Source organism: Camponotus floridanus, unplaced genomic scaffold (genome assembly GCF_003227725.1).
Source record: "Camponotus floridanus strain SB8 unplaced genomic scaffold, Cflo_v7.5 scaffold60, whole genome shotgun sequence".
Taxonomy (NCBI): domain Eukaryota; kingdom Metazoa; phylum Arthropoda; class Insecta; order Hymenoptera; family Formicidae; genus Camponotus; species Camponotus floridanus.
Window position 1 is genome coordinate 21348 of NW_020229770.1, and position 13390 is coordinate 34737.

Sequence of the window (13390 nt, forward strand, 5' to 3'; positions counted from 1 at the left end):
ATAATCACCATTCTATCAACACGATGACTTTTTCGTAAGAATGGCTTTCTCAAAAGAATTGTAATTGCATAAATTTGTATTCTAAGTTTACATTGTAGACTCTTGAGCTATCGTGTACAAAATGTGCTAGAATGGAAAGTACTTTGATGTATACATGCATTCAAAAGATTTATGGTGTTTACCTGTAGTTTGATGTGTTTCTTGCGCTCTTCTATTAAATTCTCTCAAAGGCGAATGAAAAGTGGCGCGAGGGAGACTTTTGCAAAAAATAGATTAGAATTCTTATTTTATGAAATTTTTAATCACATAATATGGCTTAAATATCGGAATAAGTAAAGAATTAGCTTAGTCTGTGAAAAATAACATTTTTATAAAATTCGTTTAAAAAATTAAAATAAAGAGAGAAAATATAATATAAAATACTGAAGAAAGACATTTATTTATAAGCGAGTCATAACTTAGAATTTTGAAGATTAGGAATTTAATTTCGCATAGAATGAAACTTTGTCCATTGCTATTGAGTCGTTTATTTCTGATAGGAAAAAACTACTGTTTTAAAATGTACAGAGATCGATATTGACATCTTATATGCTTTTCTCTCAAGAGAAATATAAGAGAGTCCGATCGTCGATGTGTGATCAATAACATTATTTCTTTATTAAGAAAGTCTTTCTTATAACAATTGTTTCTCCTTTTTTAAACAATAAAGTATTATATATTCGAGTAAGAGTATGTAGAGCATTCTTCCTCGAATAAATGACGAATTTCGTCAAATCTCACGCCAATTTTCATTAGTTGCAAACTATATACATATATAATATGTCACATGCACTCTTATTTAGGGGCACACGAAATATAATAATCTAATAGTAATCTTTACGAATTCGATTAAGTATTTATAACAAAAAAATTGCATATAATTAATTTGTAAAGATCACTAGATTATTTAAATCGCCGATTCCGGTATGTATATTAACGAAATGCACTTTTCGCTCTACGAATCATGAAGACATAGAATGGGACGTTGAGATAGTCCTTCTCGTTAATGTCAATTCAAGAGCTTTCTATTCCTAGTAGCATGAGAGCGAATTATACGTCACCATGCATTTTTTTAGCGCCACAAATACTGGTAAGTGTATTACTATTACTTCGATTATCGACTCATTCCGATGCTGCGAAAGAAGATAGAAATCAGATTACAGTCTGGATACACGTTACATTTCCTTGAAGGGAAGCATCCCACGAAATGGAGTCGACATTCGGCATTTCCACTTCATCGTGGAAGGCGTGCACATATCCACGCTTCTTCTGACTTTGACTTTTTATCATCAACAGGAAAAAGTACGTGGAATCGCGCACCAATTGACAACACGGGTCTAAGTTTGTGAGAAACGAGAATGAAGGAATTAATGGAATGTAAGATTTCGTCGGATATAGCGAAGAGAAGGATATCCGCGAAATCAATCGATTATCATCTTCTGGCTATCGTCGTCTCGACTTTCCCGTCGATGAGACGAGAAAGAACCGCGAGCGCAAAGTACTTTTAACGAAGAACGATTACGTCGACGGTGCAGATCACTCACAGATGAGTGATGGTGATCTCGTCGTCAAGGTCATCTTTCTCGTCGTCGGTCTCCTCCGGCTGATTCGCCTCGATCTGGGCGGCCTTCGGGTCCTCGGCAATTGCTTTGAGCCGTCGTTGCTTGCGCCTGTGCAGCAATTCGACAATGATGTAGCCTATACTGCCGGTAATCAGTACTGTCAGCATTACATACAGCTTCATACGGGCGCAGAGATGCGTGCTATACGCATAGGCGATCACGAAACCGGCGCTCTCCCATAGCCTGTAGTTTGAGAAGGCCGCCTCCTTGTTACGTCTGAACAACGTGCCATAGAGTCCTGTAAAAATAAATAAATCGCCAGATGAGAAAGATTTAAGAATGATTCCGTGTCCAAGAAATATTCATCCGAAAAGAAAAATTCAGAGAGAAGCTCTTGTTATTAAAACGACATTAAAATTATTTTCTAAATTTTTTATATGATTACATTAATGATCTCTAAAGATATCAAAATATAATCTCTGCGATGCAATATATATTTGAATATCGTGAAATTCTCTGTTTGTTTCACTTTCTCTACTTATTAGGAAATTTGTGTGATCGCGCTTAGCTAACAAAATCTTATTTGTTGCAGAGCAGTTATAATTATCGGATTCACGATTTAGCACGCAATTTACGGCAATGCAGATGGATGCATCGAGATTGGCGCTTTAAGACATCATCGTCTCGTCCGATGGCGAATTAACAAGCTCGCAGCTGCCGTTTCGTCAAGAATCGAATCCTTGACCCATCGACACTATTGTTAGACGCGCCGTCAGAAAGCATACAATGTTGCCAACGATTTGCAATTTAGCATTAAAAGGAAAAAAAGAGCCAAGAAAAATCTATGAGAAAAAAGCAGAACATGTGCAAGATATATATTAATCCATAGCAATGACTAATTCTAATTGCTCTAAATATATCTATGTTTAATTAAATTTGAGGGAATGCCCCATTCAAACACCGCTGAAATGGAATTTTCCAATTTAATCTTGAAGCCTTGCATAATAATAATTTGTTATTTTCAAATTGCCGACATATGATAGAAAAAAATTTTCCATCAATGATTGATATAATTGGAGATTGTTTAGCAATATGTTTTTAGAGAGATATGAGAGAATATTTTTTAGATTTTTAAATAATAATGATATATCTCATGCGTGATTGCTAATTATCTATAATAATATGTTGAAATTAGAAATTCGCACGGTGTACGCGCGATGCACGCAATTATTCCAACAAAGCCGGATACGGAGTAAATGTAACTGTCTATATTGTGTGCTTTAATGTACAAGTAACTGGATAAATTGATTTGCATATCGATTTCTGCAAAATCTCGGAATACTATTCGAACATATCGTAGAGCGGTAAATCCTCGCAGAAGCTATAATACATGCTAAAGCTAAAAAAATGCCCGAAACGCTTGCTCTCTGTTCGTATAATTATATAAAAGTTCTAATTACAGATATAAAGACAAGCCTCCTGTGCACAAATAAAGTAAAATTGTTATGTATATCATTTAATTATTTGTAATAGTTGAAAAATTGTAGTCACAAACGAATAGAAATTAAAGTTTTGAATTATTGACGTTGCTTGAATATTTTGCTTTCATCTTGAAGCAAAAGAGAATTATTATTTTATTCTAACGATAAAAAGAATCTAAAAAATGTTGATTATAATAAGATATATGGATTATGGATTTTTATTTACTAATCATAACTGAACAAATTAATAGAAAATTAAGTACAGAAAATTAATATTGAATAGTTCATTTTCTTGTAATCTGTGTATTATCTTTGAAAAAAATTTTAGGCATGATCTAATTAACAAAGATCAGAATTATTGTCTTTCCGCTGATACATAATATACATATAAATATATGTAACCCGACCATTCGAAAACGCCATTACAATATCCGTCAAAAATCGCAAATAAATCGACATTTGCGAAATATTATATTGATGATTTTATGTTTGTTATGAATTTTCTTTTCTCAGACTGAATTTTCTTTTCTCAGAACAGATCAATGACTCCTTAATTTAATAAAGTCATTAATATTGAAAAGTAACTTTTTTTTTATTTCTAGACTAATATTTTTTTATGAACGTGTTAAGAACGTCTGTCAAGTATTCATCTGATTTGTCAATATCCATATTAATTGTGAACAAATAAATGTGAGAAACCGATAAATCTTGGATGGATCAAATAGCTTAATAAGAAAAACTCATGAATTCGGTTTTTTTCAAAACAACAAATAAAATGAAACTGAATAAATCCGCGTATTCAAAATTAAATTTGTCTATCTCTCTTCATATTATACTTTAAATTCAATAATAATGAGATGTAATTATTTAATAATTAAATAATTTTTTTTTATTATGTGAGCAATAACACACCACATTTGATTTCAATCCAATATTAATCTGACTAATTTTTTAACCTATGATATAACAATGTACCGTTTATTATACTCGATTATGCATATTATTATTTGCAAGTTGTAAAATTAATAACATCCATCACGTAATTTTAATTTCGTATGGTGTTCAATTACTTCAATAGTTAAAATGATTGCTATAAAACTGACGTATCGAAAATAACAATTCTAAAAACTATTATGGCAACGCATATACATAATCTTTTTTATATTATATATAAAGTTTTCTTGTATATATATTTTTATTTTTTATTTAACATATTAAATACTTGCCGTTGACCTGCGTTTGCCATACAGCATCACCCACGCCCCACAGTCCCGAAACCGAAAAAAAGATATAAGGGTTATCAGGATGAGGCTTCCACATGAGAAGGACGACTATGAGACAGGCATGAACGATAGCGCCCAGTGCCATCAGCGGCTGTCTGCCAACAAATTTCATTAACGAGCCGAACAGCAACGAACAGCCAGCATTGACTACCCCGAAGCAGATCATGACGTAGCCGACTCTGTGAACACCTAGAGCGCAGGAGATGTATGCCTGGAAAGACACAAAAAAATTCGATTTATTATTTCTTTTTTTTCTGAATCGCCAAAAATAATTTATAATATCCAAGTTCATCGAACTCTTTCTCTCCTTCTCTCTTTTTACACGTTGAAGATTGTTAATAAATTAAATTGATAATTAGAATAGATTTTCATTCACTTTAAATTGTTAAATGCATTTTCATTGTGCATGATTTTCATTTTGCATTTTGATTATGTAATCGACATTAAACCATTAAAACAATTTAATGGCTACGTAATAGAATAATTTTATATTGTGAAGAAGAGGAAGAAAGAGAAAAAAATTGAATAAGTGTAATAAAAACATTTTAATTTTTATATATTATTAATATTAAGAAAAGAATTATAAAAATATATATTTTGAAATATTTATATCTAGAGAAAAATCTTAAGAAGAAATAATTGGCTATTTTAATATTAAGATTTAGATAATTAGATTTAATAATAATTTTTTAGTACTAATAAATAACAAAAGCAGTAAAAATAAATCAATCAATTCTTAGACTATCCATAATAATCAACTATAATAAAATTCATTATAAAAGATTTGTATAAAGAACGACATAAGAAAGAGAATAGGACTAAACATTTTTATGCGAAGCAAAAAATTAATAATGAATTATGTAATAAAAAATAATGACTCTTAAATTTTTTACTAAAGAAATGATCAAATGTCTAATGGATGTTATACGTCCCAAATTCGCATCGTTAAGACACAAGATTCGCGAGATGTAATCGATCACTTTCAGTTCTATTGCTTTCATGTATTAATAGTATTCGTATATATGTTAATTGAATTTTCAAACGAAGGATGAATGTCTTCAGATGATAATGGTATTAGACGTCATGTAGATAGTAGAATAGTAAATCTATTTTTTCTTATGTATATTCTATATATTGAATGAATTGATGCCCTTGTTAGCTAATGTCAGTCTGTCTTCGTACGTATATATCAACGTTTTCTCGCAATTATAATCCCATTAATCAAATTTTAATACAATGTAATAACGGACTGAGAGCAAATTTTCTGTGCAAATTTTGTAATCGTATTTAAACGTATTTTTTTTTTCATTTAAATCTATTATAATACGTGAGATATGATTCTAAGGATACTATAGAGATTCTGAAACGCATGTCCTTGAATCGAGACATTATAAAAATATGCTTTTTTTATATTACATCAGAATATCTGATTATGTTTTTTTTCGTTTAGAAAAAAATAAAAACTGTTAATGATATGCTAAAAAATAAAACTGCATAATCATATATATTTTATGGAATATTAAATAAGAAATTGCATATTTTTGCAATATTGTATTTCGTTATATGAAATTTGTGTATGTCGTATATTCACACCAAAAGTAATTAACGCGAAAAAATACTGATGATTCAAAAATAATTATTCATTGACATATTTATCATTAATCATATACCTAACGCATTAATTAAATTCGATTTAACTGAGTAAAATATTTATTTATTAATTCTAAATGCAACAAATTGTGAAAAATGTTTAATTCTTCGTTCACATACAGTTATTAATAATCTAAGATATTATATTCGACATAAATATGTGACGAAATGTATTCTAACACTGCAAAACAATTTTAACTGATTATATATTTTTCTATAAAAATTGAATATAAAATAGCGTCATAAAAACTACGTGCGATTATCTTTCGTAATATACAGACATTCTTCTTTGCATACTGTCAAATGTATTATTAATCTTAAATGATGAAAGATACATTAAGCACATTTATCACGTAATTATTTTGGATCTGACCATTAATGCATAAATGCATAATTAAATGCACATTCGAATGAACAATTTAAACAAATCCTTCGTAATTTCGAATCCAAATTTTTATGTTTATACAGCAGCTATTTCGAAGGATTAACACCTTATTTAATACCTTATAATCAAAAATCATTTGATTCAACATTTAATTAAATACATTATTTTAAATATTTTGATATTATTGCTTAAAAGAACGTATTTTTCTTATATTAACATATAACCAGGCTGTTAAAATAGTGATTCATTTGTACCATATCGGTTTTTGTGTATTAAATGCAAAAGAGAAATGCTTTTTGCAATATGTAATAGCATTTGTTATAAAATTGTAAAAGCAACATGAAACTGTTGCTGATTTAAAAAATTTGCATGCAATTAAGAAAAAGATTAACATATTTTTGTTTGAAAAAATAAATATGACAAGCGTCAGCAGCAGTTTTAATACTAACTTATAAAAGTGTCTTATGGTTCACTGATTAGAAATAAAAAAAACTCGTTTCAATCATATCAATCCTATCAATCATATCAATTCACAGTCATATCTGTTTACTTAGTAATTTCCTTTATATTACGCATGTATTCAAGTATTTTCATTTCCATATATATATAAACATGGCGCATATCTTATTATGTCATCCTGTAGCTCAAGGCAAACAGCTATCTCATTAAGACAGTGCAATAAGTAAATCTCTTTTCGAAGACATCTTAATCAATGTGCGAATGAATATTTCTGACTAACGTAAACGGTAAATGTACTGATGATAAATTAGTAATTATTAGTAATTATTAGTAATTATAAATTAGTAATTATTAGATATTTTAAATATTAATGCACTTCTTGTATCACATGGAATATATTTTTAGAACAAAACAATAAATTAAAAAAAACGCAATTAATATGATGTTTAATGTATATTTAATAACTCTATTTATATTGATATAAAGAATATATTTTCCGTGACAAAAGTAATAAATTCAAAGAAACGTGATTATATGATGCTATATATGATATATATGATGACTCTTTCTCTCTCTTTCTCTCTCTCTCTCTATTTATATATTTATTTATTATACTTCAAAATATGTTTTAAATGCATATACATTGCTAAGAATATCATGGAAAAATAGAAAAAATTTGAAACTTGAATTTCTCTGAGAATAAGATTTCGTAAACTTCCATATCTAATAAACATTTTATGCTGTTTCTCTTTCTCTCTTTTATTTATAGTAGTATTAAATAGAATTTTTTTAATAGTGTTCAAAATAAAACAGAAATTTAAAATTAATTAAAGAATTGTATGCTTAAATTTTTGATGTCAAATCATCGCCCTTAGCTATATCAGTTCACGATTAAAAATTCTTTCGATCTTCAAATTGTAAATCAACCATTTATAGCTTCATTGAGTTCCATGGACCGTCATTGCATTCTTGATATAATTCTCGACCGGACAACATCCGGGCAATTGAATGGACTTAAACGTATGTGTTCCACGGCGATATTCACGATATCGAAGAACGGAGCGAATCGTGGTCATGAACATGCATACATATGCGTACACGCAATCCGGTGCACGTGTTGAAGAAATACTGGTACACGATATTCCAGATATGGAAGCAGCGAGAATAAGCTCGCTATTTATAACAAGTTCAGCACTCAGCTGACTCAGCGAAGTCTGCAATCTCCTCTTCCCTCTTTTTTCCTCTCTCTTTCTCTCTTTTCTCTCGTCTCATTTTCTCTCTTTACGCGCATTTAATTGTCCAATTACTCGATTCCCCAGAGTCCAAGATGTCGTGCAACTTGTCGGCGAACCAGTTTCGAACGAGTCGCGATTCGCAAGCCCGAAGCACTTTTGTAATGATGCAGGATCGCTTAATAACAAGGGGGTTTATTCGAGACGCATGACCTTCCTCGATTAATTCTAACTTTTTACGTGAAACTTATTTCTATAGTTTCGACGAAGATTGCCAATAAATATCTGACAATTCTAAAAAATGTACTTAATTCGATCATTCTTAAAAATAAACCTATCTTGAAATGAAAAATTCCAGAAATTAGAAAATATTCATGAATAATTCTTAAAAATTAAGAAATATTCTCTTAATATTTTCTTTAAAAAATCTAAGCATAATCATATCCAAAAATCTAAACTAAGTCCAGGCTTTTATTGTCTCAAATATATTTTTTCCTAAACAAATATTTAAATATTTTCAACTAACATCATTTTAAAATTTAAAAAGTATAACTGGAACTCTAACTGGCACTTTCAGAGACAAGAAAGAAAAAATAAAGTTGAAAGGATGAGCTATAAAACTGTTGATCACAGTCGTATCATAAAAATTAAACGTCGCTAAAACGTATTTTTGCCCGCAAAATACTATATTTGTAATATCCATGAAAACATAAAGAGAAATCCAGTATCCATTGTTGAGCGAATCGATTACCGGATAGATGGTATATAAATTAATCTTTTTAATCGAAATAGCATATAGCTTGGTATAATTACCGCAATTTTTTTCTTCGATACGACATTGAGACACTTTAACATTGTTAGAGTAACTATTAATTACATTCTTTATGCTACGCGTAAATAAATATCACATAATATCCTACTTTCAAATATATCTCCTTGTTTAATAGTTATTCAAAGCATGTCAAACACACACATTTCCAGATCAAAAAACATCTGTTTTAAAAGAAAAATTTGCTTCTCTATTATACATTTCTTTCTTTTTTATTTCATTTTTCTTGTTTCGCTTTCGTAGCAAACATACATCTCAATTAATGTATATTTACTTTCTAAATCTAGTTCGTATACTATCATGCGATATACTTAATCATTTTCTTTCCTAACAAACATTCTAATGTTTTTCTTCGTTATCATTTTTTAGCCAATTATATTCTAATATAGTTTACTATAGCTTCTCAGTCTCATATGTACACGCGCGCGAACGAAAAAAAATTTTATCTTTTAAAATATAGTAAGTTTCTTTCTATCTGTTTGTAGTGTATCTGATATTCGAAAAATTTAATTTTAGATTGGTAATCATATTTATTTAGAAAAATTATTTTATTTAAAATGCAAAAGAAACAGATTGCTTTTCAAAGTATTATAAATTACTAAATTTTTTCTTCTTCTCTTTTGATTTTTCGTGACAATTTGGAGAATTTTCTTTTAACGTATTTTTGATAAAAATTTTAATTTAAGCAATAATTTAACATGCATCTTGTTTTACATTTTTCTGTTTTAATTAGATTGCTAAAAAATTAACCGTTTGAATTGTTGATATTAATATTATACCAAATTACGGAAAAATATAATTAACGAAATAGCTTATAAAAGTTCATATATATATATATATATATATATATATATATATATATATATATATGACCTTTAATACATAATTAATCTTTATTTGTATACAAATATAATAATTAATGTAATAAAAAACGCTATTTATTCTTGTTCGCGTACTTATTGAAATCGATCGCGTTCAAGTTTCGAGATTTTAATGCCCGCATAACACAACAGGATACGCGCAATATATACATGTATATGTTTTCATTTATTGTAGTTATAACTTTTCACGTCTAAAGAAAAAAAACATTAGAATTTTTAGACCATTGAAAATGATTTTATGTCGAAATTAATTTTTCAATGTATCTTATATTTTAAATATGACATATCTCTCCGAGATAAAATATTATGAAGTATATATGTTCTATTAATACTAGAATATTTTTGGAGATATATATTCTATATAATATATATATATATATATATATATATATATATATATATATATACTGCATGATCACATGCATATATTACTTTCTAATAAAGTCATTCTCGAAAAAGATAATAAAAATTTAGTCTCTTGTATTTATAATCGATAACACGTGTTTTCCGGAAGATGATCGTCCTTGCGAATCTCCACGCATCGAAAAACGGCGTTCTATATCTAGCGTAAGTTTTAGTGCTGATCTTTTTATTGTAATTTATTGATTGCAATTTGTCGTTATAAGTTCCCATAACGAAAAGAATCAAAGAGAAAACTCATGAGAAAAGCAAAATAAACACAAATTTTACTGTAAGAAATGCTATTTTTTGTCTTACAGACGGAAAATCTCCTACAAAATATTGAAATCTTTTTTATTTAAATTTTTTTCAATTATTGATATCGATATATGTACTGTAATTTAATATTTTAATATTTAATATTTCCTCTCATTATTTTTCTTTCTAAATTTAATCTCATATACGATTGTGCCATTAGTGTTTAGTTTTGAATTATACATGTATTTTTGTTAAAGTAAATCTTTTATACAATTTGGAAATCTTCCATATAGATATATCAATAAATGAATAAATAAAATAAAATAAAACAATAGCATAAATGCGATCAAATTAAATATCTTACTAACAAAATTAATTTATTTCATAGATATAACATATTTTAATAGATATTTTTTAAATTCAATCTCTCTCCATAATCACAAATAAAACAAAATTTTCATTAATAATTTATATTCATTAATAAATTTATTTTCATTATGAAATTTTCATTAATATATTTATATTTTTTAAATTCATTAATCTATTTAAAATAAATATTTGAGAAAATATATGTAAAGGGATTTAAATAACAATTATTTAATCAATCATTGATTATATGTTATACATAAAATGCCTTTGCCAAGGCATAGAAAAGAATCAAACAAAAATTGACAATAATCCTATAGATAATGGAAGCGAAAACTGACAGTAATCCTATAGATAATGGAACAACAAATCTTCACCTCGCGATCAACAATCAAAACGGAGTAAAAGATCTAGAGAGATCCGACGTCATCGGCTATGTCGTCGACTTCGCGTTCGCAATCTTGATGACAGTTTCCATGCCGACGAAAAGAAAAGTGTCCACTTATTTCCGCTACGGTCGAAGACTACTTGCTGCTATCGACGATGAAGAGGACGAAGACTATCGTCCCGACTTGCAATAATTCGAGGTCGGATCGGGGAAGGCAGACTCTGGTGCCAGTTGAAACGCACAAAAAGAGAAAATCTACTTAGAGACCAACCGGTTATAGAAGCTTGGCGATCGATTGTGAGAGGCTTCCATCATACATTTCTTCTTCTTCAAAAGTAGGTTATCCACAGATTCTCAGGATATGCTTCAAGAAAGGCTCATTCTCTAAATATCTTTTAAATACTTGATTGTGAGTATAATTGATAAATAATTTTATTCAATTTTATTTTGTTTTAGAAAATGTAGATCACTGATTTGAGAGTTTCATTAAATATCTTCAATATCAATATTTACATTTCCGATTACAGATTTGCAATATAAATAATCATCTGACTTGCGTGTTGCGATTGTATCATTACTTTAACTCTAATGTAGTAAAACCGAACGTTTTTTTCAAGTTTTCGCATAGGCTACAAGTTCTCCTTTGTATCGACACGTATCCGTCCTATCTCATATGAAATGTTCCTCCTATGATCAAGTTTTTACCATTCTCGAAGACTGCCATTTGTCATGATAAATAATTACATTTGCCATAGATCACAGCGATGTACGCTATTGTGAAATGGCGCCGATAAATCTTCGTGCGCGTTTAACGCCATAAATAAAACCGGACAGTACGTGCTCGAGAATAAGAAATAAAAATATTATAAGCGAGAATACGGAACTCGGCTTTTTTCTTCACCTCTTTTTTTATCTCCTCGTCACTCGATGACGGCTCGATAATAATTATGGAGGTAGATTGAGTTGACGTCATTGCATTTCGTTAATGTTGTATCCTGGTTCGAAATCAAGGATTTGCTTATCAATGATTCGCGAGAATGCTATGGATCTAATGGCTCGCAATAAAAGGTCGATACATGGAATTGCAATGTATAGGTTGCAAAATAGAATACCATTGTTTTCAATAGCGATTGCAATTTACAATGTATGCGAAAGGGAGTGACCGGCACTAATTTATATGGCGATCGAAGCTGTCATTAGAAAGTGCTACACATTTCAGTATCCATAAATGAATCTATCTATTATAAATTCATTTATTCATATTCATCTATCAATATCAAACGATAATAATTATTATTAATTATGTGAATATTTCATAAAATGTTAAATTTAAGAATAGAAGATTTTTTTGATATTCTTTGTTAAAAAATAAAGAATTAGAATTCTTTTTTACTGTTATCATAAGCATATAATACATGTATATATATATATACATATATATATATATATATATATATATATATATGTTGCATTCAATTAAAAACTTTCATCGATTTATATATATCAAAAAGATAAAATCAAATATTGCGTAATATAAATATTTTTTCTTTCAATTAATATCAGATCTTATAGAAATTACATTTTTAATATTAATTTATGTCGATAGAAATATAGAACGAGAGCGATTTAAAAATTTCATTTACGCATTTCAAAAACTCACCTGCGTAAAATCGGCGCCGATGAAAGCCTGCTCCATACCGATCCATACCGTGATCGGTATTAATAATTGTTGATAAGGCTTCTTTAACTGGTAAGCTGTAGCAGAGAGCAATTGAATACCGCTTATTTCTTGACTATCCGACCGTCGTTGCTTCTCGCCGTACCTGAAAGATGATTGAAAATTCTATGAGCATTAAAATGTCTTCTCAAGACGCTAAAATACTATCTCTGTACCTTGTTCTAAAACTTAATTGATTTAGTTTAATTCTGTATTTGAATACAAGTCTATTTCTAATTTTCGCAATAGATGTAAACGAAAACAAAGCGTATGAGATAATTGATCTAAAATTTAAAATTATTCAAAATTTTTTTTATATAACTATTATTACAATTATAATTTAATACTCAGCGTGGTTGCGCTTTACATTGAACATAATTTCATATGTAATACATAAGTCAAGAATCAGATGGACAAAAAAGCGGGAAACATGAATAAACAATGATGATTAACCGTCGCTA

General features: G+C 28.9%; 1 protein-coding gene across 4 annotated transcripts in view; it reads right to left on the bottom strand.

Annotated features, from left to right (window-relative positions):
• Positions 1-428: 428 nt before the first annotated feature.
• Positions 429-13390, bottom strand: part of LOC105248894 (UNC93-like protein) — a 66267-nt gene continuing 53305 nt past the window's right edge. For 3 of the 4 annotated variants that reach the window (XM_025413127.1, XM_011253940.3, XM_011253941.3), the window contains 3 exons: positions 12873-13035; positions 4309-4576; positions 1580-1899 (listed from right to left, as the gene is read on the bottom strand). In XM_025413127.1, coding sequence (XP_025268912.1) covers positions 1580-1899; positions 4309-4576; positions 12873-13035 — 751 coding nt within the window. Of the gene's footprint in view, positions 1900-4308; positions 4577-12872; positions 13036-13390 lie in introns of all 4 variants that reach the window. The other variant, XM_025413128.1, reaches the window with a different exon arrangement.